Source organism: Tachypleus tridentatus, chromosome 2, assembly GCF_004210375.1.
Source record: "Tachypleus tridentatus isolate NWPU-2018 chromosome 2, ASM421037v1, whole genome shotgun sequence".
NCBI lineage: Eukaryota > Metazoa > Arthropoda > Merostomata > Xiphosura > Limulidae > Tachypleus > Tachypleus tridentatus.
Genome location: NC_134826.1, coordinates 92,001,515 through 92,027,916, shown reverse-complemented (window position 1 = coordinate 92,027,916; position 26,402 = coordinate 92,001,515). Strand labels below are relative to the sequence as shown.

At 34.7% G+C, this 26,402-nt stretch overlaps 1 protein-coding gene across 9 annotated transcripts in view; it reads left to right on the top strand.

The window, feature by feature from the left end:
- Nucleotides 1-26,402, top strand: part of LOC143244533 (uncharacterized) — a 64,357-nt gene that overhangs the window by 2,304 nt on the left and 35,651 nt on the right. For 3 of the 9 annotated variants that reach the window (XM_076489383.1, XM_076489378.1, XM_076489382.1), the window contains one exon: nt 17,615-17,705. In XM_076489383.1, the coding sequence (XP_076345498.1) occupies nt 17,621-17,705 (85 nt within the window). In that variant the 5' untranslated portion in view covers nt 17,615-17,620. The other 6 variants (XM_076489381.1, XM_076489377.1, XM_076489376.1 and 3 more) reach the window with 6 other exon arrangements.

Sequence of the window (26,402 nt, the reverse complement as noted above, 5' to 3'; positions counted from 1 at the left end):
TTCTATTTCAAATTGCTCTAAAGTTTTGACCTTTTTTATAAAATTCAGCATGTCGCCATTATTAGAAAGATGTTATCTTTCAGCATAATTTTGATTTTTTAGCTACATCAATATAAATGAATGTTAATGTGTGTGTTTATCTGTTCTTCATATGTTCCGACATTTCTTAATCAGTCAGCAGAAAACATGACACAGTGATATTGGGTAACATGAGGAATGTCGTGACAACCCCTCCATCCCAGGCATCATTCGTATAATTCTATTCTGAAGCTTTTACAACAATTCAATGTTGTTGCTGTTTCTTTATAAGGTAAAGAGCTCAAGATTGAAAACAACACTCCAAATGTGCCTTAACTAGTGATTTATTCAATGAAATTATATCCTCTTTAGACTTGTATTCATTACTTTTATAGATATAACCAAAATATCCCATTTGCCTTGCAACTAACAACAACACATAGATCCTTTTCTTTCATATCTGTTAGATACTTCCATCCAAATTATACTTATAATTTACATTAAGATAATGCACATGTAATAACTTGCATCTATAATAAAAACCCATTTTCAATTTATTTGCTGACTCAAATGATCTAAATCATTTTGTAAATTGGCAGCATCTATTTCATATCTAGCAACATACAAGCCCTTAATATCATCAGCAAATTTAAGTAATTTATTGATCATTTTTATATACAACATTGATAGCATATAGAAAAAAATTTGGATATTTTGCAATTAATCTATAACTTATTTAGAAAAACATTTTTTGTTAACATTTTTTGAGGTGATGATATTAATGTTTTAAAAACATTTTTAATGAGAATGTACATTTTGACTTTCAAAAAACTTTTCATGATCTGCACAAGAGGTGGAAGGTATGTTAGATTTTTATTAAAATACCATAATTGGTAAAAAGGTTAACTCGATTGTAGAAAGTGAAGAACAAATTTTTCTTAGTAGTGTGCTAAACAAGGCTGTTTGAGTCTCTTTTTGGTTTTTAGCTGGAATTTATATTAGTGATTTGAGTAGCTTTTTGAACTACATTATTTTTGTGTTTGTTATTGATACCAAAGTGAGAGATTATCCAGAAATAACTTGACATTCTTAGGGAATAGGTCAGAATATAGAAGATTAATAATGCTAAATACAAACTTGTATACTAGGACTATAGAAACTTTGGAAGGGACAAATGTTCTTGAATTAGAGAAGCATTATTGTGAGAAGAAAAAAATAGAATTAGTTATGATTGTTCATTACAAAAAAAAAACACTTTCAGTGACAAGAGCAAATCAAGTTCATGATTCAGTATTTAAGAATAAGAATATTGTAGTCTCATAAATTATGTTAATTTTAGTTATTTTTCTGTAGGTCATGAGGAGAGACAGTTATGATAAGTAATTATGGATAAACTAAATTAAAATTATTCCATTTTATGCTACATTTTGAGCAAATGATCTTCATCAGGCAGCTTATACTGTGTTTCAGAGGAAGTACCCAATTTTTTGTGTAACACAGTATGTACTTTCTGATAAAGATTTTCTGCCTGAAACATTGTATAAAATTGAATAGTTTTTATTTTTAGATGTATGTTGATCCAGCTTGGGCATACTTGTGTATTGTGTACAGATGTTGTCTCTTCATTTTAGTAGATATTTAAATTGTGCAGAGATCTGCTAATTCTTAAAATATTTAAAATAAATTAATCAAGAGATTAGAAATTTGGATTATGAAAGTAATAAGCTCAGGTATAGAAGCTGAGATGTGTGTTCTTGAATTATAAACTTGTATAGTTAGTGTTAAGGTTACATGTATGTGTATTTGTATTTAAATTCTTTTAAAATGTTTGACATGTACAACGTATGAAAGGCTACCAGCAGTTTTTATTTTGCAAAGTTAATTAGAACAAGAAATGATCTTGTGAAGGTTCAATAAAATACTTTACCATTGCTGTTCATTTTTCCAAAAAGAATATTTATCTTCATACAATATAGCTATGTTCTTCTAAGTCATGCAGTGTTGCTTGAGAGACTTGTATATTATTAGCCTTGTGATAATTTCCATTTAATTTCACATGTATGTATAAATTTGCACTACCAAATGATGATGAATTATGCATAAAAAATTTTCCATCAATTGGAATGCAATACACCTCTACAATCACATGGCACAATCCTCATTATTTTCCTAGGCAAGGTTGTCAAAGAGCTTTATCAGCTTTACTTTTGTTTATTTTTAAATATAATTATCATTCATTTGGTTCAGTTGGAATTTTGTTTCAAGTGATGTGATTGCAAGTGTCCATAGAAGATGTAACAGCAATTATCTATTGTGATGGGTTCCATTATTTTTTCGGGACTCTCTACTTCTGTCTACACCAGATATTTTCTTTCACTTGTCTTTAATACTGATGCTGAGGAGGACAGTTTTGAATAGCTTTTCTAACTTAAAATTTATAAGACTTTGAAGATTTTGAATATCTGGCCATCAAAGTCTGCACCTCATATTCGGCACAGGAGGTTCTATCTCTTTTGGGGACTATGGCTACTCGTGAGCTCCTTATTCTACTTGACTGTGCACATGCCACCTGTATACAGAGGGCATTTCACACTGACTGAAAAGATGTTCTGGGATCCACTGCCCTTGTAGATCCTTAATCCTGTTCCTCTTGTGCAGAGTTTTGCATGGTGACTAGATCACTCCAATGCCATCACTGGCATTCTCTCATCTTGTCCCAAATTAGATCTTCATCTGTTCACAGATGCTTTCCTTAATAGATGGGGAGCATCTCTTACTTCAGATACTTGGACTTAAAAGATCATTCTTTTTGCTGTTCTATGGACATTCTCTTGTGTCCTTTCCCAACTATTTGATCACTTGGTCCATGGTTGTTGCACATCATCTGTCAAGGAGGCAACTGTTCTGGAACACACTGCTTCCAAGCTTTTCATTGGGCTCATTCCAATCAAATGAATTTAATTGTTATGTTCTGGGCACTTTGATCATTGTAGCAGACCATGTTTCTTGACATTGCTGTATTGTATCTACAGAATGGTTTCTTCACTTTCAAATCTTCCATGCAGTTGTTACTTCTCTAATAGATGCATTTGCCTATCCTCTCAAGACTAAACTTTTTTCCTCGTTGCCTTTTCTCTCATTTACTTTCTCTGGATTAGGACACCCTATGCCAAGCTTTGTTCTTGCTTAACTTTGGTTTCCTGTACTATGTCTTTTCTCAACCAAGCTCCCTTTCACTTCTCACCATTCTGCCCCTTCTAGTCCAACCACATCACTCTTCCATCACAATTTAACATCCCTTCATCTTAGTATGTGGGATTGTACCACTCCTGCTGTTTTTCTGCTTTTTCGCTGTAACAACAGAAACAGTAATTTTATCACTGTTGGTCTGAACATCAAATCCAACATTTTCTCCAACACCTCAATATTTTCTCTTCATCTGTTCTTACCACTCCCTTCCATTCCTACCTGATGCACATGTGAGATGCTTCCTTGCCTGATTAGGGCTTGAATGTTATTCTTTATACTCTCACTCAACCATTTTGAACCTCTAGCCTCTTTCTCTCTATGTAACCTCTTTCTTAAAACCAATTTCCTTTTCTTTCTTGTCTGTCACTGTTGTTGATCAAAATCTATGCCATAGACTTTTCAGATTCTTTTAAACCACTCGTACCTTCATTTGTACCCTGATCATTACTTTTTTCTTAAAATTTTAGCTGCTAGGGAAGTTATTCTTACCTTTTCTCATATTTCCCTTTCTTTATATTCCATCTTAATGGACTTCCTGACCTGAACAGACTTTTGTGTCCTGTTTGGCTGTTCATTGTTATTTGTCTCCTACTTCCTACTCTTAGGGCTCACATCATTCTTTGGGATCCCTTCATTACTAGAGATCTTTCTTCTTTCAGCTTTACTTTATGGATCTGCCAGCTTATCTGATTAGTTTACTCCACCTTGGGGGTGGGTAATCATAGACTTTTCCATGACACCTTCTTCCAACTGAGACACCTGACTCATTCCCTGGCAGCCCATTTTCACTGACCACTAGAAGAAATACGTCAGACAGTATATGGACTGCCTTACATGCATTCATCACCTAATCTCCACCAACTGACTGTCTTATATTTGGAGGAGTTAATTTTTCCACTGGATGCCATCCTTCAGTCTACCCTATGCCTCTGACAGGTAAGTGTACTTTATTTCTCCTCACCATCTACATTAGGATCCCAGTAGTCAGCTAATGTTGGCTCTCCAGAATATACTCATCCAAAATCCACATTAAGCCAGAATAACAGAAAACACTTGTACCATCTGTGCCTGTTCTATAAGTGTCATCTGTGAGGTGGGTTGTTCCACAAGGCCACTGTATTATATTTCAAGTCTGATCAAAGCTGTACTCATTTTGTAAACCAGGGATGGCAAAACCTCAGCTTGCGGAAATGTATTGGCTGAGCCCCTTTTTGCATCACAATTAATATAAAGGGTAAATAAAAAAATTTTCAAGCTTTATAATTATTTACCTGGTATAAACTGAGAGTCCACTGGATTAAAATGTAAGTTTAATGTTCATGGTGAGTAAATATATTTAAGAACTTAAATCCTAATTTTAATGCTAGATTTGAGTCGGGGATTAAAAACAATTTCAGATCAGCAAGGATTACAAAGGAATTGTGTTGGAGAATCAGTAATTGTACAAGCTGGTGCTGACAATGTTAGTTTTAGTGGGCGTAGTGTGCAATTGCATGATTGTGGTGTTTGTGGCTGTGTTGTAGGTAGTGAAATTAGCAGAGCTTTAGTGTGATACTAGGCGCTGTAGAGTTTAGTTGCATTGTGCATTTTAATGCTTGTTGTTTCTTTTCACTTTAATTTTTTAGAAGTGTCTGAAAATTTTCTGAAGAAAGATGACATCATCAAATTGTAAGAGGCAAAGGTATGAAGATGAAAACAGAAATTAAGCCAGAGTGGGAGGAAGATTTTGCATTCACTCTTATGGATCTGTCAGCTTATCTGATTAGTTACTCCACCTTGGGGGTGGGTAATCATAGGCTTTTTCATGATCTCCCTCCAACTAAGACACCTGGCTCATTCTCTGGCAGCTCATTTTTATTGACTACTAGTAACTAGAAACATCTATGATACAAATCATAAAAACATTTTGTCTGATTATCCACCTAAAACAGAATTATGGAAAAGTTAACTGTGTTAAAATCATCACTAAATAGCCAGGAGACACTGTTGACAATGTTCAGTAATGAAGATGATACAATGAATGAAGCTAGTTTTGTTATACCATGGAATATTGCTCATGCTAAATGCTTATTCTGATGCTGAATTTGTTAAGAAAAATATAGCTGAAGTTATTGCATTGTTAGATCCAAATAACACAAAACTTCGGTGACTAATAGCACAAACATCAGCTTCATGCCACAATACAGAGAGACATATCTCCTAGATAAGTGCTTATGTTACAGGCAAAATACAAAATGATTTAAAAAGTTCCCTTGCGTTCAGCTTTGCCCTTGACAACTCTACAGGCATACAATACAACCCACAACTGGCGGTATCTGTTCATTGTTTCCTGTGATGTAACTGTGAAAGAAGATATTGGACTTAGTGACACTAAAAGAAACAACTTGTTGTGTTTACATCAAAAATGCACTTGACAGAGCCTTAACAAATGCTGATATTCCACTGGATAAACTTGTGTTGCAACAGATGGAACACCTTCAATGGTGGGGAAAAATTCAGGATTAATTGCACTTATGAAAACTGGTATCAGCTTTCCATAGTTTCTCCCTGTTCATTGCATTATTCATCCATGTATGAAGATGTTATGAAATTTGTTTTTGAAATTGTCAGTTTCATATGCTTAAATGGGAAGATCCATTGATAGTTCAAAAATGTTATTGAAGAACTGGAGCTTGAAGATAAACCTAGTGATGTCTCTTTCTACTGCATTGTGAGGTGGCTGTCAACCAGCAGTGTCTTAAATAAATTTGTGGATCTGTTGGAGCTTATTATTACATTTCTTGAAGAAAAGAAAATATTCTATCTTCAACTGGGAAATGATGAATGGATGCAAGATCTAATGTTCCTTACTGATATAATGAATCATCTACAAACTCTCAACTTGGCTCTCCAGGGGAAGGATAAGGTTGTTTCTGATCTTACTCTGACAATTTTTACTTTTCAGAATAAAATAAGACTTTTTCAAAGAGACATTGTCAAGAAACTTCAGTTATATTTCCAATCTCAAAAGGAGAGTAAATAAATTCTCTGATATTGAAATAAAACCACAAACTGGAAGAATACAAATAAATTATAAGGACTGCTTGATGTTTTCCTACACAGGTTTGAAGACTTGCAGAAAGTGAAATTCTGCTTTGCCTTTCTTGTAAATCTATTCATGGTTGAAGTGATTAATAATGGTTGTCCAATTCTTGAACCTCTGGTTACAGAATCATCTGCTGTGGAAATGGAACTAATAGAACAACAGGAGGACCTTGGTCTAAAATTGATCCATAAATCCAATTCTGCAGTTGAGTCCCTTGATGTGGATTCTTGTATGTGGTGAGGGGACCTCCAAGAGAAGGTTCTGTTTTTCAGTTTACCTCTGGGATCTAAACATCCACCCACATGTTCCTGTGCATGGTGACCCATGAAGGGGAGGAGAGGATACTGGTGGTTGAGGGGTCCAACCCTAACACACCACTTTGGCCTTGAATTCCTGTAGATGGGTGACTTTGGGGGGGGGGCCTCTTTGGGTTAGTTGGCTGGTCCACTTGGGCTAGGGTCAACCAAGCACTAGTGTTGGATGTTCTTCACAGGTGCTGGTGTTTGGGTATGGTGCTCACAAAACCCTGGCATTGCTGCAGTGTCCTTGTTTTGGCATTGTAGTGCATCCCCTTGTAGGGCTCCATAGTTGTTGGAGACAGTGGGCACTGAAATATTCCTTTACTTTATTATGGATCTTCTAAATAAAAACGTAAATAGTGAAAAACAGCCCATAGGTAAACGACCATAGGTCTTGAAGCAGGAATCTTTAACATCTCTAACACCTGTTGTACCTCAGTTTCTTATACTACATTCTCTTTTAGACAAACCTTTAGGGTAGATGTATTCCTTTTTCATTCAAAAGGTACTTGCTGGATCTCCAAAGTCGGTGTAGAAGTTTTGCTCTGGTGACATATTGGTGGAAGCATCCATATTTTAACACAGTGAACTCCTCTTGCATTCAAAGGCAATTGGGGATATGATTAATGAGGTTACACCTCCTGGTACTTTGAATTCATCATGAGGAGTTATAGTAGAGAGGGATTAGAAGAACATCCCCGCGTCAGAGATTCTTGCTGGTTTCCCCAAGGAGTTTCTGCAGTGAAGGTTATCTCCACTTGCAAAGATGTAATTACGATGCTGACCAATGCCCTGATTCTGACATGTACATCACCATGTCCACCTGCCACCATCAAGGCAGGTTATCTTAATTGTAGGGTATGGCCATACATTCCAAACCCTCTTGGATGTTTCCATTGCCTCCAGTTTGGTCACTGGAAGATGTTACTTTACGGTTCCTTGACGTGCCCATTGCAGTGGCAAGGACCACAATGCCTATGAGTGTGAAAGAGACCCTCATTACGTCAATTGTAATGGCTCTCACCCATTCTACTTTTGTTCTTGTCCTAAATGGTTGAAAGAAAAAGAGGTGCAGCATTTTAAAATGATTCAAAACATCACTTACTCTGAGGCTAGAAAGTTGCTGTCCACCACTTCATCTTGGATGTATGCTGCTGCACTTCATTCCACTACTACAGTGGTAGTACAGACGAATCTCTCTGTGCCTCCAAAAGAATCATTCTCAAATCAAATGACCTCCATGGTTAAAAGTTGAATCAACTTCAACACCCATCTCTGTCTCTAACATACATTTCAGCAAATCCCAAGATCCACTTCCTTTGGTTCTGGATGTGGGCATTTCCACAGGTACATCTTCTCCTGCCTCAAGATGTAAAACAATTATTTGTTCACATCCTCAGATGCTGGAATCTTTTGGCAACAGCAAAGACCTGCCAAATCTACCCAGGGAGATCCATCTATCCATGGAAGTCGATAGGTCTCCCTCAAATAAAGACAGTAAAGAAAAAAAGATGTGGTCATAAACAGATGGGTTCTCCACCCAATTTACCTGCACGTAAATAAAAATGGCAACATTGATATAATGGAACTGTTGAGGTTCGTGTTCTAATTTGGATGACATCAAAGCACTGATTACTTCCTACCATCCTGTGTGTCTTTCCTTACAGGAAACATTTATGAAACCTGTTGATACAGTCACCTTTAAGTGGTTTTCTTTGTACAGGAATGACAGGCTGTGTGATGTATGAGAGCATGGAGGGGTGGCACTGTTAGTTGATCAGCATGTGCCCACCCTGTCTTTGCCACTCAACACACCCTAGGATGCTGCAGCCATCCATGTTTCCATACGTCATACCATCACTGTTTGTTCTTTCTACCTGTTGCCTGGAGAGACCTATGATCAATCGGACCTTGATGCTCTCATTGAACAGTTGTTGTCTCCCTTTTTAATTCTGGAGGACTTTAATGGGCATCATCCCCTCTGGGGAAGTGCTGATATTAATGGGAGGGGTCGATCTGTAGAGCATATGATCTCTATTCACAGTCCTTTTTTTTTGCAGCAGTGGTTCTTATATTTATTTTCGTGCACCTCATCTGTCCTTCACTGCTGTTGATATCTCAGTATGCTCCCCTTCACTATTCTCCCACTTTTCATGGAGGGTTTACAATAATCCACAAGTCAGTAATAATTTTCCTATAATTTTTAGAGAGACTGGCAGTGGTTGATGCTACCTGACCCACTTGCATAGGTGGAAGCTGGATCAAGCAAACTGGTCCTTTTTTACTGCTTTGCCAGAACTTGATCCTGCCATCAATAGACAACTATGTCGTGACAGTAACTGACTGTATTATACACGTAGCTGCTCAATGTATTCCTAAAACCTCAACATGTTTTCCACAATATCCTCATTTGTGATGGAATCCTGCCTGCCATGTGACATTGAAGGCTCAAAAAATGGGCTTGGGATATTTTTCATAGGTATCCCACACTCGCACCACATTGCTTTTCAGCAGTCCCGTGGACATGCTTGGAGGGAAAGCCGTCAAAGCCTTAAGTTTACAACCAGCATATTTTCTGCCATGAGTTCCAAAGTCATATGAGACAAGATTCAAAAGGTCAGTGGGCAATATTATTCTGTCCCTCTTTCGATCTTGCTCTGTTGGCTAGGAATTAGTTGATCCCCAGTTCATTGCTGATACTCTAGGTGAAAGCTTTTGATGTATGTCTAGCACTTCTGGTTCTTCCTCTACCTTCTTAGCCATTAAGACTTAGGCAGAGCAATCACCTCTTTCTTATCGAGCTGATTGTCTCTATGATACAATCATCACTTTACCCTGTTTGATGTGAAACTGGCCCTTGATCAGTCTGGCTGTACATCAGTCGGACCTGATGATGTACACTATGAAATGCTGTGCCATCTATCTTCTGCTTCTCTTGCTATTCTTTTGATTGTTTTTAACTGGATCTGGCAAGAGAATGTTTTTCCTGATGCTTTAACGTGCTGTTTCTGTAAGACCTTAGAGAGAATGGTCAGTGCTTATCTTGTTTGGTTCCTCGAATCAAACAACCTCCTCTCACCCACCCAGTGTTGGTTCCGATGATGGTGCTTCACTATGGACCACCTGATTCGACTTAATGTCAATCGGAGAAGCCTTTCTTAAACGATAACATCTTGTATCAATATTCATTGACATTGACTTATGATACAACATGGAGGTATGAAATTTTGCAAGATCTACATATGTATATGTTACGTGGTCGTTTGCCTATTTTTATTAAAAATTTTTAGTGGACAGGAGATTCCAAGTTCGTGTGGGTTTGACACTTTCCTGTTCTACAGTCTGTCCTCAATTGTTTACTGGAGTGGACTCCAGCAGATGGCTTTAACTTTTCTCTGTTTGCATGCACTTTTGCTGCCAACAGGGTATTCATCCTGATTCTGAACTCCATATTGGTGAAGTTGTGCTGCCTATGGTCCCTGAGATAAAGTTCTTAGGGCTTGTGTTTGACCGTAAGCTGACCTTTCTTCCATACACCAAGCAGCTATGGGTCAAATGTACAAGAGCACTGAACATCCTCCGTGTTCTCTCTTCTGTCACTTCGGGAGCGGATCAGTGTATTGTGCTAAAGATATATCATGCTCTTATTTGATCAAAACTCAACTATTGGTCAATGGTCTGTAGCTTTGCCAGGACCTTGGCCTTGATTCATCATCAAGGACTTTGGTTTTGCACTGGGGCTTTCCACATTTCTCCAGTTCAGAGCTTATACACAGAGCCTTTTGAACCTTCTTTGCACCACTGTGTTTTGCAACTGTCTTTACTATATGCTTCGAAACTTCGATCCTTACCAGAGCATCCCACCTGGGGTTATCATTTTCTTTCTTGGTAGGCCATGCTTTTTCAGAACAGACAATGTGCCATTGTTCCTTTTGGCCTTCATATCCAGGCACATTTGGATGAATTGGGTCTGTCTTTGAATAACATTGCTGTATCCACTGGTCAGCCCATCCCACCATGGCTTCTTACAGTCACCAAATGTGACCTATCTTTAAGTCATCTGAGAAAAGTAGACACTCCTGATTGGAAATACTGTCTTCTATTTGCTGAACATCTTTTGAACCATCCTTCCATTCCTACTTATACAGATGGTTGGAAATCAGGTGACTGTGTGGGCTCTGCCATGGTTTGTTGTGGTTTGGTTGTTGCGTGCAGAATCACCTCTACAGCTTCTGTGTTCACTGCTGAACTGTATGCCATTTCTCTTGTTTTGAATCACATAGAAGTTAAGCAGTACTGAAATCACATTATTTATACTGACTTACTTAGTTCTTTACTGGCTCTGGATCGCTTCATGTTCATTCTCACCATGTTCTTGCCGATATTCAAAACTGAGTGGCCCATTTCTCTTTAACATCTATTTTTATCCAGTTTTTCTGGATAACAAGCCACTTTGGTATTAGTAGGAACGAGCTCGTTGACACTGCAGCTAAATCTGTCTACTCTGGTACTGTCACCACTCTGCTTGTTCTATACATGGACTATGGTCCTGTATGCAAGGCTCTGCTCTGTGCTAGTTGGCAGTCAACTTGGAGTGAGCAACGTGGAAGCAAGCTTTTCCAAATAAAACCCTCTATTGGACTTTTGCCGTCTTGCTTCCATAAGGACCGGAAAGAGGAATTTGTCCTAACTAGACTGTGCATTGGTCACAGTTTCTTAACACATCATTTTCTTTTGTCTGGGACTGATGCACCAATGTGTTGTCTGTGTAACACTTGGGTCCCAATAAGCCACATTTTACTGTCTTGCTGTTGTTATGACTCTCAACTATAGCACCATTGTAAACATGTTCTGTTTCTTGTGGCTTATCAGTAATGCTAGACAGTGTTATTGGCGATGATGACACAATCAACCTTCGAAATGTTTTTAGTTTTTTAAAGGCCATTAATGTTTTTAATGCTGTTGAAGTAATTTAATTTATACATTAAATCTTTGTTAATGCAATTCTCTTTTAAGAATCAAAGTACATCTATTTTTATTTGAAATTAGTAAATGGCTGCAATGTCAAATAACTCAACTAGGATTGGAAAGGTCAATTTCAGATGACTAATGGCGCTGTTTGAACTACCTGTTAGTCATCCTGGTGAGTTATAACTAAAATTTTATTACAAGTCTTTTAAAACTTTTATTACTTTCAGAAGTTGGCCATAAGGTCATATAATTTGAAACCAGGACTGGAAAGGCCAATTTTAGGTGACTAATGGTGGTTTTTTTAACTTAGCTGTTAGTTTTCCTGGCAAGTAATGATAATTACAATTGTGCTACAGAAAGTTTTTTACAACTTGTATTACTGTAGTTTTTCTCTTACTGCTGTAAATTAGGTGTAAAAATTGGATTTAATGCTATTTATGTTTTTAATTCAAAAATTAAACTTTGTTTTATCTTAGGCAGATAGCCTAGTTGCTTTGTGCCATAAAACATCAAACATACTGCTGTGAATCACTGTACTTTGTAATGAAGTTTGTGAAGTCTAAGCATCATACAATTCTTACAAATCAACACCTGATGGAGCTAATTTTTTCAGCCTTGACAACGTATCAGCAGGAATTTCAGTGACTCACAAGATAGAAACTCACAAGACCTCTGCTAGAAGTAAATAGTCTGATAATTGTATCAGTGTCTGTGTCAGAAAAATGTTATGATAAGACTAAAATTTTGTAAGGTGGTATGTGATTAAAATATCTAATTTTATTTACATATTTTTTTTTCCATGTTTTGACCAGATATTTACTAAGACAAATGTTAATAAAAAATATCTGTTTTTAACCCTTTTATTTTTAAGTCTTAGTTAATGTTAATGAAATGCAAATTTGCATATTTTTCTTAGATGTTTCTGTAGTTTATTACCATATTAAATACGCTCAGTATCATTAAAACAATAATTAACAAGGATTTTGAAAACATTTGGTATATGTATGTGTACTTTGCGATTGAGACTAATGCAAATTAACAGTTTAAAAACTACATACATTAATAAATATTATGTGCATATTTCTTAATATTTAAATAAAATTTATGTAACAAAATATGCATGTAACCGTAAAAATTACATTTTTATTTGTCTTGCAGCTGAAGTTTATTGTATGTGGCTCTTACATTAAGCAAGTTTGGCAACCCCTGCTGTAGAATATTGTGCAAAAAGCCAATACCAAAGCTCTGCATTTGCACACTTCTCTGGTTAGCACTTGTTGACTCTTAAAAATAAGTTTTTGTGGTCACTCATTTCAGTAAAAAACCTTTACTGGCAGAGAGGTAGATGGGGATTCAGTCACATTCTTAGGTGTTCCCTGTATGAATTCTTCCCTTTTCTGAGTGGAACATGGAAGATTCTTGTCACTTTCTAGCTGCCAACCACTAGGATGGACCTTGGACAATTATCACTGATTGAGATTTAACTGCTAGGGCAGAGAAACGTGTAACTGTATCAATCTGTATATGTGTGTGTGTGTGTGTATATATATATATATATATATATGTTTCTGTATATATAGCTTGATTAAGGAGATCTGCATGGACAATTATCACAAGTGTGTATCTATGTAATCTTTGCACCATCTCCTCCTCCCATCTTAATGTTATATTTTATCTAACTGTGTATGGAGGTGAGTATTTATTTTGTAAATTAACATTTTTCTTGACTGAAAATGTATTTTCAACTCATTAGCTCCACTTTTATGGTGCATCTCTCTTTATTACCTCATCAAAAGTGTTCTTGCACATACACACGGATGGTTTGTGCAAGATGTTGCACTCCTATTAGTAGAAAGTTTTGCTACATGATATGTAGTCAGGTTTTAGCATAAATTCATGTACACACATGTGAAATTAATTTTTTATATACCTGGTTGCATGCAAGTCTTTCAAGCAGAAATATGCAACTTTAAGAAAAAAGTAGCTACTTGTGTAGGAAGGTGTCTATCAGAAATACATTTCCAGATAGGGAAAGTGTTAACATTGCTTAAGTAGAAAATGTTTTTTGTTTTTTTTTAATAATACTCCAAATTGTTTGAGTTTTAGAGTTAGTGTTATTCACAGGATAGGTGAAGTCTCTATATTAAATTAGTTAGTAAATTAGATGCTTATGAAATTGGTGAAGTGCAAATGACCACACTGGGAATATTACATACAAGTTTGGTTATTGACATACTGGAAAGGACTCGAAGGCTACTAGGATGATTCTAGGTATGTAAGGGTAATATTATGTGTGAATAAAGGTAATTAAGAGTTAATCTTAGTGCAGTTAACAAGATTATCTTGGAAAGTAATGGGATAAAGGTCTCGGGTTTCATTTTTTATTTTCTGAACATAATGTACTAGATGACATAATTTTAATACTTAGAAAAGACTACCTTAACTTTCTGTTCTAGAAATTTGAATGTATTAAGGAATGAATTGTCAGCAGTAGTGGACCAGTGAATTAAAGGAGTGTAAGAGGGGATTAAAATTTTACTAAAAAAATTTACTTTCCCCAATATTTAATTTACAAGGACAGCCTGGAAGAGCCAAATATTCCTTTGTTGTATATATGGTATGTTAATGAGGATGTTTTTGGTTGAAATATCAATAGCAAGAGTTCAATTTGGATCTGTTTTTGCAGCTTTGTTTTATTATAAGAATATTATAAAAAGTAAGTTTTGATTGTGTGCTGTTTCCACATTCAGCCATTTAAAGTTGTGGAGAGTCAAGTAGAAAAGAGCTACAATTAATTTCATTTTTATGGATTGATTTATTGTTTTCGTTTAAGATAAGATGTAACCTGAATGAGTCTTGTGGCTTTATCTTTTTAATACTTAAATCTATGTTAGATCATATTTCATTTTCTAATTCCTGGTAATTGTAATTTTTCAAACTTCTGAGGGCTGTCTGAGCTTGGTGCACAGTTTGCTTGTTCCAGCCAAAATTATTTACATACATTATTGAATAATCAAATCACAGTGAACTTTGAATTAAAATAAGTAAGAAAAGAAAGGGTTAAAGGAACCAGAAAATTTGAGTAATCAAACCATGCTATTTAATAAGAGTGGAAAAGGTTTCATTGGAAGCTTAAGGAGGTTTGTTTACTTGCGTGCATAGAAAATTTAAGTGAAGTTTTTACTTTAGGTGACCAAAACAACAAAATTGAAAGTTCACATTTAGTATAAAAGTTTTTCTTCTTGTTAATTGTAAGGGAAGATCTGTTTTTGTGGTATAATTGGCACAATCTAATATATTGACACTTCAGAACATTTCGTAATGTTCGAAATAAAATTTCTTTTGGATTATTCAAAGGTGATCTAGGAAGTAAGAAACAATACTTGGTTGCTATATTCTGAGATTGCATTTACCTATTTTTTGTTTTTCTACTTGTATACAGTTGAGATAGGACATGATTCTTACCTATGCAGGACGAACTTGTGCATACCACAACTATACGGCATATCCAAATCTCACAAACCTGATTGTTCAGTGTGACCCATAATGTTGACTTATGAATCATTTAACGACCTTGGTAAATACATAGCATGGCATTTTTCAAATATGTAACATAAGCTGGCTCCTTTTTCAAAGACTCTTAACTTGAAATCTATTCTTAATCAACTAAATTGTAAAGTCTTAATGGCCAGTTTTAATGTAATCTCCTTCACAGAAGTCCCAACTACTGAAACCTGCAATATAGTTTTAGAACTTTATATCCAAGACTCCAACCCATTGATGCACATCCTCAGCAACCAATTAGCAACCCTTATAGAATTCACTACCAACAAAACTACCCACAAATAAATAGCCTAAGTATGGAGAATTCTGTGTCACCAGTTCTAGCCAACATTTTTCTTGACACAGATTGAATCTCAAGCAATCAATTCAGCCTTACACCCACTATATTGGTACAGGTATGTTGACATCCAATTGCTGGATTCACATCTACAGAACATGCACTTAGTTTTTCAACCACTTTATACATCACAACAGTACGTTCACCTGTGAACAGGAAAGAAACTAACCAAATAGCATTTCTCAACTTCAAAATTACAAGAACCAACACAGTTCAAAATAAGAATCCACAGAAAAATCACCCATACTAGACTGAACATCCCCTAGGATTCAGCACATGAAACAAAATGCAAACTCAGCATATTAAGAAACCGAATAAACACAGCCACAAAACTCTGCTCATCCAGTGAAATTAACTGTGAAATCAACAAAATAAAACACTTAAACAAATTTCTTCCAAAACCTGTTGAAAAAATTATACACATACACATACTTAGATCAACAATAAACAATAATATATCCCAAGGTACTATAAAGTGCAAAACCTTATGCTGCTGCATACCATATATTCCCAATATCAGTGAAAAAATAACCAATATTTGGAAAAAACTTAAACACAACATTCCAGTAAATACCAAATTTATTCAAAAACCAGGTAGAAAACTAAAGTCCATACTATGTCAAAACTACATTGACAAACACAACACCAACATTATTTATAAAATACAGTGCAACAACTGCCACAACTTCATAATTGGAGAAACAAGCAGAAAAATGGAAACCAGATTCAAAGAACAGATAAAAACACCACATGTTTTTGAACACTGCAAATCAAATAAACACAACCATAGAAAACATCCAGATACTAAGTAGGGTAACAGATATAAAGAAACACAAAATCAAAGAAGCCCTACTTATACAACAACAAAAACCAAAATTAAACTGCAATATAAAAGAACACCTTTAGACCTATACTAATTAATAATCTAACATTTAACTGCAATGCTTCCTACAATCCCATACCTGTTTATACTCTCACCCCTAAGACTTGCCCAGCAATGATTAGTTGCAAACTTTCACTTTTTTAACATGAAAATGACCTAAGAAGGTTGAAACATTGTTCTCTGCATTATTTCAAAAGAGTTAATACCCATACCAGTTGTCCTGAGATACATTTTTACTTCAAGTGGATTTCTCATCATCACAAATTAAAGTGTAAACCTATGAAAACGTTGTTGCATTGTCATAAAATTTAAAAAATGGGTAAAAATGAACAAAAAATAACTCCCCCACAGATAAGCTGAAAAACACCAAATGTTTTAGAAAAATGAAGCTTTCTTTAGACATCAAAATAAGATTTGAACTTGATGTTCTTGAGCTTTATGTGTGATCAGCTAGCCTTGGAGGTGTCACTGCAATTCCTTCATTAAATGGTACTGCAGTATCAAATTATTTGTGTGTGATGGTTAACAGACCATTCTGCAACCAGCTAAGAAGCAAGTTTTATAGATTCTCATTAGCTTAGCTAGACTAACAAAATTAAACATCGGTTGTGGGAAGCTATAAAGACAATTTGAGCTATTTCTGAATGGAAAGTTAGATATCCTGAAATGATTTTTATATTGCAGATGTGAGGTTACAAGGACAATCTTAAAGGACTAATTGATCCTTTGTTAATAATGTTAGAAGTTTGTTTAGAATTATTTTCCTATGATTTTGTGATTGTTGACTTTTTTCATGTTTGGATTGGGTATGGTCTAGTACACAGTTAGCATTTCTGAGCTGTGAATAGGAGTTCATGATTTATATCCATTGTTGCAACAATTAGTTGATAGTTAAATTCTACTCTTCATCCAGGAGCAAAGATAGCTTTTGTCAACTAGCTACCTTCCATTGGGTTTATCATGTTTTACACTAATTTGATTCCTGTTTATTTGCAAGTTCAGTGTGCCATTTAATGGAATTTATTCCACATATATCCTTTAAAATATCTAATTTTTAATGAGTTAATTGTTAGTACTTAAAGGATTCTTTGTTGTAAATTGGTTAAAGTTTTCTGATAACTAACAATTAAGAATAAAAAATGTAAGATCTCAAATTTTATTATTTTTAATTAGTGTAATATAACTTTTAGATATTTCCAAATCTACAGATTACCATGGATTATGAAGAAAAGCTGGAATTTTTGCGTTCTTACATTCCTTTTCTTCGGAAGGTTATACATCATCTTCAGGTTGATATTGGTAATTATTTTTTTAGTTTGATTTCTCTCAATGCTAAGTTGTTTTATAATTAATTTGTTACTGGAAGCCATAAATTGGTTGATTTAAACAAGTATGTACATGATTATTTAAGTAATCACGATATTAAAACAATGTGAGCTTGCACCATGAATCATGTTTTAAAGATAAGGTGTACTTGTTTAAAAACACAAAACAAATATACAAATAGATCTTAAAAGTTCCATACCAAAAGTCATGTATGTAACAAATTATGATCTTCCAATGAATGTTTGCAAGCCTATAAGAGGCATTGTATATTTGAGGCATTAATGGAAGTGTTTTAAAATTCTCCATTACAATTTCTTGCATTCACTTGCTAATCATCATGCAGGTGTGAACCAATTTTGTCCATATTTATTTATTTATTTATTTATGTATCTCTACTATCTTGAATATAATGTTAAAAATTGCAAACTGGTCAGTTGACTGATTAAGAACTCACTGCATGCTCTCTGGAAATAATTTTTTGGTAGTTTCCTATTTCAACTGTTTTTCTGCCATAAAGTATCTCTAGCAGGTACATTGACTGTAATGGTTTTGGTTATGCTATTATGTTGTTTAGGAATTTCTTTATTTACTTTCATTTACTTTTTTACAAAATAATTCTGATAGAATATAATAATGTAGGTTACTGGAACTTCTCTTAAAACACTTTAATTTGGATAGTTCTGATGCATAACTATGTTTAGAGCTGTTCAGTTTGTGGTATATGCTAATCAAATAATCAGTGAGACCACCAATAAATTAGCATACCCCACCTGACAAGAAAAAAATGAATTGTGAACTGGTTTCACAAATATTTGAACTACTGCATTATTCTAATATAGTATTAATCTTTCTAATTTTGCTTAAAATTTTTTGTTTATTTTTAAATAACTTTAAAATTATCCTTGGTTTCATATAGATCTTTTCTGAGTGTCACCATTTGTGTGTTTTGCAAAAAAGTCTCCAAAAGGTAGTTTTGGACATACTTCACTTGGCAAATGAATTGCTAATATTGACTAAATAATATTACACAGTTGCCATTATGTTTGTTTTTAAGATATTGATTATCTCATGCTAAACTTGATAATAAAACATTTTCATTATTTATCACTGATAAAAATAACACTCAATCAAAATGTATTACAATTGCAGTTAGAAATAATTAAGAGGCCAGTTAGCCACTCTGTCTTGTTTGAATAGGGTAAACATAAATATATATTCCATAAAGATTTTGTAGTCACCCTTCATATTCAGTAGACCATATACATATCTGATTTGATGATTTTTTGCTTGGATATTAAAAAAAAACAACTTGTGTTTATGAACAGTGAAACTCAAAAGAAAAACCCTACTGTGCCTGTTAAAAATAAAAATGCCACAACTTTGAGGAAAGAACTAAATGCGTACATTTAACCATCAAGCAAACTAGTTATGTGACTTGTCCTGTTGTGATCTTCGTGTATAACCCTATGTCTAAGTAAACTACTTAAACTTGATAAGGATCAAACCTCTTTCAAATATGTTTGTTACTATGTTAAACTTCATTAACTGAGTAAACCTTATTTCATGTGATATCTTCTCATTGAAGAAAATGTCTAGATTTCAAACAGATATAATTCAACAAAAAATACTTTCACTATTCACAAATGAATTAAATTGAGTGGCAAGATTACAGAAACTAAAAAAAAAAACACTTAAAACCTATATATTTATTCTACTTTTGTAGGATTGTGTGATGTTTACTCTAAACAAAGGTATATAGACTTTCCTTACTTCTGCATTCAAAATCATTTTATTAGTAAAGGATCAAACCATTTGATGTGGCATTATAAGGTTTTTAACCAAACATTTTGCAAAAACACGGGTAAATATTTGAAAATAAGAAAAGTATTTTCTCAAGGGGTGATAAGTTCTCAAGAAAAGGTTCTTTGAGATGAGCAGAATTTTTTAAAAAAATTGATAAGAGGTTGTACACAGAAACCCAGCAGTTGTGCATAATGAAAATATGAACTTTTCATCATGAGTTACCTTTTAATAAATGTCAAAAATGAGAAAGTATTGGTTCTAAAATATAGTTAGAATAAATATATAAAACTTCCTTCAAAATTTGTCTGAAAAATGTTTATCAGGTGGCAAAAATTTAGCAGGAAGAAAAATAGTCTTTAGACTTCGAGCCCAATGATTCAAAATTGCTTTTTTTTCTAAATCTTTTTGCATGGAAATGTATCATCCAGCACTTCAACTTCATTTTATTCCATTTCAAAACAAAAAATTTACTTGCCTACTAGTTACTTGTTGCAACAGTACTGTGTACATATTTCCATGTGTTATTCTTGTTTTACATGTTAGCCTATTTATGACAATATTCAGGCCTTACATGTTGTATCTATAACTACTCAAATGTTCTTTTGATTCATTGATGCATTTTTTAACTCCTTTCTCCATTAACCCTTACTTGCTTCACTTTGGTTGTGAGATGTGGAATGTCTTGTATGCTGTAAATCTTCGTCTCTTCCTCTTACTGTGCAAGAAGTTCTCTCTTTTGAGGTCTTGGGCTTTTATTGGTGCTTTCATTCCTCTTGGTTCTGTCATCATGCTTCATTGTTGATAGGTTTTGATGTACAAATGGTGCTTTGTTTTGGATCCTGTATATATCTTTCTTACTCTCCCCCCTCCCTTAGGGACTGACTTCTATTGGTGGTTGGTTTTGAAAAATATTACTGCCAGTATTTCTGTTCCTCTTTCTTGTCCAAAATGTCACCTTTTATAGATGCTTCTCTTTCCAGTTGGGAATGTATTTCAACACTTGGGAGTTTTTGGGATGATGGTCTTTTTCTAAGGCCTCTCTCCATGTCAATCTCTAGGAACTTCTTGCTTTTTATTGGGCTTTTCTTCACGTCCTGGGAGGTGTTTGGGGCCAGTTGGTGATGGTCCGCTCTGACAATTCTAGAGTAATCTTGTACATCACTGGGCAATGAGCACTCAGTCAACAGATCTGTTTTAAAGTATTAGATTTTCTGTATTGGGCCAACTGCTATCACATCACTTTGTTGGCATGTTATCATTCAGATACACTGAATCTGGTCATAGTTTGATTATCCCATCTCAAGACATTTCTCCCTGCAGAGTGATCTTCGGGTCATTACTTTTTCAAGTATTAAAATGTGGACACTTTTGCTATTCTTCTCAGTACACTACTTCCCATCTTGGTCTCCTGATTGTCTTCCTTTGGGAGCAGAGTATGTTCTTGGGAAAGATTCATCTGGTCATTACCTTTATGCATATATTCCTATTAGTATACTTCCGTACGTCCTTGCCATACTTCAGACTGTTTTACATAATGTTCTGTTTGTGACTTCATATTGCCTAGTTTATCCATGGTTTCCACTGCAGTGCTAATTCTGGTTGTCACCTCCCTCTTCTCTTACTTCAATTCTCTTGTGTTAGCCCAATTTCATCATGCATCATCCATTCATACCAGCACTCTATTTTTAAATATAGCTTCCTCTGGTTCCTCACCTGAATTGTTGGACTTTTGTGCATAGCTTTCTTTGTTTCCCGTCCTGTTCAACCGTCCTCCTTAGCAGGTTTTCCTGTATAAGTGGAATACATAACACTGTTGGTTCATCTGTAACTTCCTATTTTACTGTTCCTCATTTACCATCCTTTTTATCTTGGCTTTCTGAATGATGCCTTTTAGTTTCTTCTGTTATGTGATGCTGGGTGATGTTAACGGTTGCATTTCAGTTTACCAAGTGTGCTTGTGTTTTCCATTTTCCATTCTTATCCATGTTTTGTTCCTTCCAGTTTTTCCGTCTTCCCTTTCCTGCTTCCATTCCTGTTTGGCTCCTTATTGCTGTCTTCAATACTTATCCAAATCCTCCATTTGATCCTTTGTCTTTTCATTGAAAGCCCTATTCTTGCTGCTGTTGGTATGCAAATATTGTTGATTTTGATGTATTTGCTGTATTTTGTTTCATAATTCCTCTATTCTCATATTTCTTGGTCATTCCCTTGTGTCTTAGGCCTCTGCTTCTCAAGAGAGTAATTTTGTCTTCCACACCTTTTTCCCTTCTCTTCATTACCCACCTTTATGACTGTTTTGATTCCTCCTACCTTTTTTTTGCCTGTTTAGGGCTCTCTGATGTATTGCATGTACTGAGTCGTTTGGTTCCATAGTCTGCCTCTTTATTCTGTGGAATTCTCACGTTTTGCATTATCTTTTTACCCTGTTACCCTCATGGGTTGAATTTGCCAGTTTATAAGCCTGGCAATTTTTCCTTTTTTTCATGATGTTTATTGTCTTTTTTGTATTTTTCTATCAGATCTGTCAAATTTTCATCTTCCCTTGGGGGACATCATTGGTGCTATAACAGCTTATCTGTGAGTGATAAGTACTTCACATATTTTCTTTTCTTCTTTTTAACAGGAGCTCTTATTGCTTGTTTAGATCCCATTTTATCACGTTTCCTGACCAGGTACACTTACTCTTAAATCCACACTGTATAACCTGTTATCGTATAACATATTAGATGACTGTGATGTTGAAGTTCTTCCTGCATGAGGATCTGATGTGCAATTACAGATTCAGCTAGGTGTTGATTGATAAACTCCATCACTGTGTTCTTTATGCTTTCAAAATATAATGCCATAACATATATCTAGATCATGTTAAGCTCAAAGTTGAGATAGGGTGTTCTGCATTACCCCTCATAATCATTTGCTTCATAAATATATTTATCCCAGATTGTAAACTCATGGTCTAACATGAGGAAAGCTGATCTGTGGCATTTGACACTCATCGTACCAAGAACCTGATGTACAGTTCCAGACACTGCATAATAGTTAGATGATGCAAAATAGGATTTTATGGTTGCCTGTTGCACTGTCTCCAGTTCTATGGTACTCCAGACACTCTAGTATATGATTACCCTTCTTTTAAAAGAATGTTGGAGTCATTGCCACTTACCTGTTCCCAGCTGCTGGGGTTGTGGGCCATAGAGATTTGTCCTCCTGAATGTGTAATAACACTCAGTTGAGAGTGGGGCAGTGGCATTCTGCTAGTGTTGATGGCATGATGCCCTTTCTACCACAGACTTTGTTATATATTTCCATTTGCTGCCAGGTGTTGGATATTGTACTCTGCTATAAATTATAGCTTGCCTCTCGATCTTAAGCATTCTCTTTCTTACCATCTGTCAGATCTCAGTTCCTCTGGGTTGGGTGTTGGTTGGAAATTGACCAGCCACATAAGTCCTCATACGTTTGGATGGTTACCATCCTCCTGTCCCTGACTGGGTGATAAATTCCCAATGCTGCCAGATTTTGGACGAGAAATACACTCCACATAGCCCATCCCTCTTCCTGTTGTGGAATTGATGCAATTCCAGGTGCTATGATGTGTTGGTTGATGTCACACTCCCCTTTACAGTCTGTTGTGTTCTACCCACTACACTAAGGATGGGGTTCTATTCTTCCTGTAACTTTTCATGGTGGCCCACATCTGTTTTTGCCCTTTTAGCAACATTTTCTTAACAGGCAAAGAGCATACTTAGATCAAAAGTAAGATGGGTTTTTATGGGAGTTATTTTTAGTTCCTTCTATCATCCCATGATTTTCATTTAGGTGCTTCCTCAAGCAGGATCATATTTTCACTGGCCTGCTCCACTGTGGGAGATTCTAGCTTTTTGTGAGAGGAGGCAAGATACCATATCAGAAGTCAATATTTTCTTAAACAAAAATGTATTATTGGGAAGATACCTCTTCTCTCATTTCATGCCCATCCTCCCCACTTCTAGTGTGATTTACTGTGATCTGACCAATTTTAAAGTGGTTAACAGTTGCAAGATTAGAGGATGCTAGTTACAGTAAGGATAGTGTTGCACTCCTATTAGTGTAGGGGTATTGCATGATAATTTGCATGTTAGTATGCAGAGATAAATTGGAGTATCAAGGCTAGTGGCAAGCAAAAGTTTGTACCAAGAGCAGTATAAGTCAAGAAAGTTTTTTGTGCAAGGAGGTGAAGAAAATATGAACTTTATTGCTCACTTTATGTGTAGTATCATTAAAGTTATGTCTATGTGACTTTGTTTGACTGTATAAAATTTTTTTTAAACAGACTTGCTGGTCTAATAAATATTGCCTGCAAAAAAAAAACTTGGCTTATATGGCATACATGAAAATGATACAGTAAGAAACATTCAAGTGTATGAAAAAACTACTGTAGATGTTTTGTACATTGTAGATAGTTATTTATTATAACATTAAAAAAAAACGGTGGCAGATGTGTCAAATGGGATGTCTCTTTTCAAAATTTGTTTTCAAGTTGTTACTTGAAGGCAAAAGGCAGAAGACTTTCGAAACATCATCCTCTTCACTTGTCTCCACAACAGACAGTTGCCATCCATTCTACAAAGTTTCTTCATGAATACTCTGCCTAAACAATCTGTCAAAGAATATTACTTATACAGTTATAACACTTGCATTTGTATGTAAGTTTAGACATAAACAATATGAAAAACACCTTTCTTGTGAGAACTATAACTTCTAAACAATGAAAAGTATTGTCTAACAAGCAAGCATATAAGAACTGCATGTGTCTTAAACAATATTAATTTTGATAACACAAATTTTTAAAGAATTTTACTAGAATGTATTGAAAAAACCAAAGTATGAAAATATATCATGGCAGCATTTAATTGGTATTAAATTAGCTGAGGTCTTACCTGGATTGCTGATAAACTCCAGCTGTTTATTTTGGAAACCTCAAATCTTTTATGGTAATTGATAGCCCAGTCATTTAAATTACTGATGTTTAATATTTCATTTCAATATTGTTTGGTAGTATCAGGATGTATGGTCACTTTTAAATTAATTTCTTCACCAATTTTAAATTAAAAACATATAACAGTGTAAAGAAGAGCAGTAAATTTATGCTATATTTAACAATTAATTTGGTGATTAGCACTGCTAACCAGTTGCTTTCATTCCAGTCAGTAGTTCAAAATTATATAGCTTTGTGCTTAATAAACAAATGTAATGGTAATATTTCAATTATTTGTATAGTGCGAGTAATATTAAGTAATTGGAAGCACTAATATTGATTAGCTGATTTATTTTTGAAATATAATTTCACTCAGTCAGTTTATAAACACAAACTAGTGTAACTGTTGCTTATAAAGAATTTTTCTAACTCTAACTTCATATAGTCTTAGTGTTAATTATTTAAGGACTAGATCTATCTGGAACTGTACTTATTGATTGGAATACTAAGATGATTGCAGTTGTTATGCATTGATAAAATTTAAGAATTTTCCATTGGCCTTTGGAACAGGTTTCTTTTATATGTTAAGATAGTCAATTTAAGTGAGTTAAGAGAAAGTTTTATTATGCAAATCATAAGTGCTGGCTTTGAGGGCTTTTGTTTGTTTTTCTGTTTAGTAGTTTTAGTTTATAAGATGAACATAGGTCCCTTGTATCAAAAACTGTTGCACAGAAAGTTGTTTAATATAATGCTATGAAATTAATTTTATATTCTTTATGAAAAGGATGAGTTTTGATGATAAGAGTATCCTGTATCAGTTTTTAGTGGTTAATTAAAGAGTTTTGTTGTTGATTTAACGAATGTCTTGTAAGAGAAAACCAAAAGGATTTCTTTGAGAGTTTTTTCAACTTATCATAAGTCAAAATGGTGAAGTAATTATAGTTGAGTGCAGATGTACTCTTGAAATTGAGTGTATTATACTCACTGGCTGTGTGATAAAACTTTTAGCAAACTGCATGCTCTGTTTATACAAAGGGAAGAAAATTCAAAAGAAACATTGGATCAAAGACAGTACCAGTTTTTCTCTCACTGTTTTGCTTTCTTCAAAGCAGCATCAAATAAATCATTACAGATTGGGCAGTCTTAAATTTGTTGATGAAACTGATAATGTGGTTGAAGACTGGATTTATTTCTTTTTCTACTCCAGGTAATTCACCAGGTGCCAAAAGTTTGCTTCAGATTGACATTACTAGATTCATAGATGGTGTTCTGTGACTGAACAATAACACTGTAACATTTGCATATTTATTTTAAAAAAGCAAAAAACATGAAGATACACAAAAGTAGATTAAAAAATTCTAACACTTTTCATTATCAACTTTCACTTTGTTTTATCGTGAGATCCTGACTAATGATTAAAATCTAACTATTATGTGTGTTATTGGCATTGAGAGCATTAAAATTAATATTTTGGTCTTAGAATGCAGTATTTCATTGTATATAGCTTGAAAATGAATTTTCCACTCATTTAATAACTATTGAAATAGAAAGTGTTTGAAAGTATGTGCATCTTCATGAGTTGTACACACAAGGGTAGGTAATCCCTTTTAAATTTCTTTCACAACTCTAAATTATATTTACAGAATTCTTGCTGATTAACAAAACAGTTTTAATAACATGTACCATTTTGGAATTTTGCCTCCCCTTATTGATGGGTAGAAAAACAGTACAAAACTAGTTACCGTCATCAAGATGAGTATATGCTTAGTCAAGTGTCACCTTGTAGTCATTTTTCCCTATCTGTATACCATTCATAATGTTTTTTTCCACTGTTTGTTCTTATCTAGGTAAGTCATAATAGAAATTGTGAACGCGACTTATTTTATCCAGACTGAGATTCCTCTTTAAGT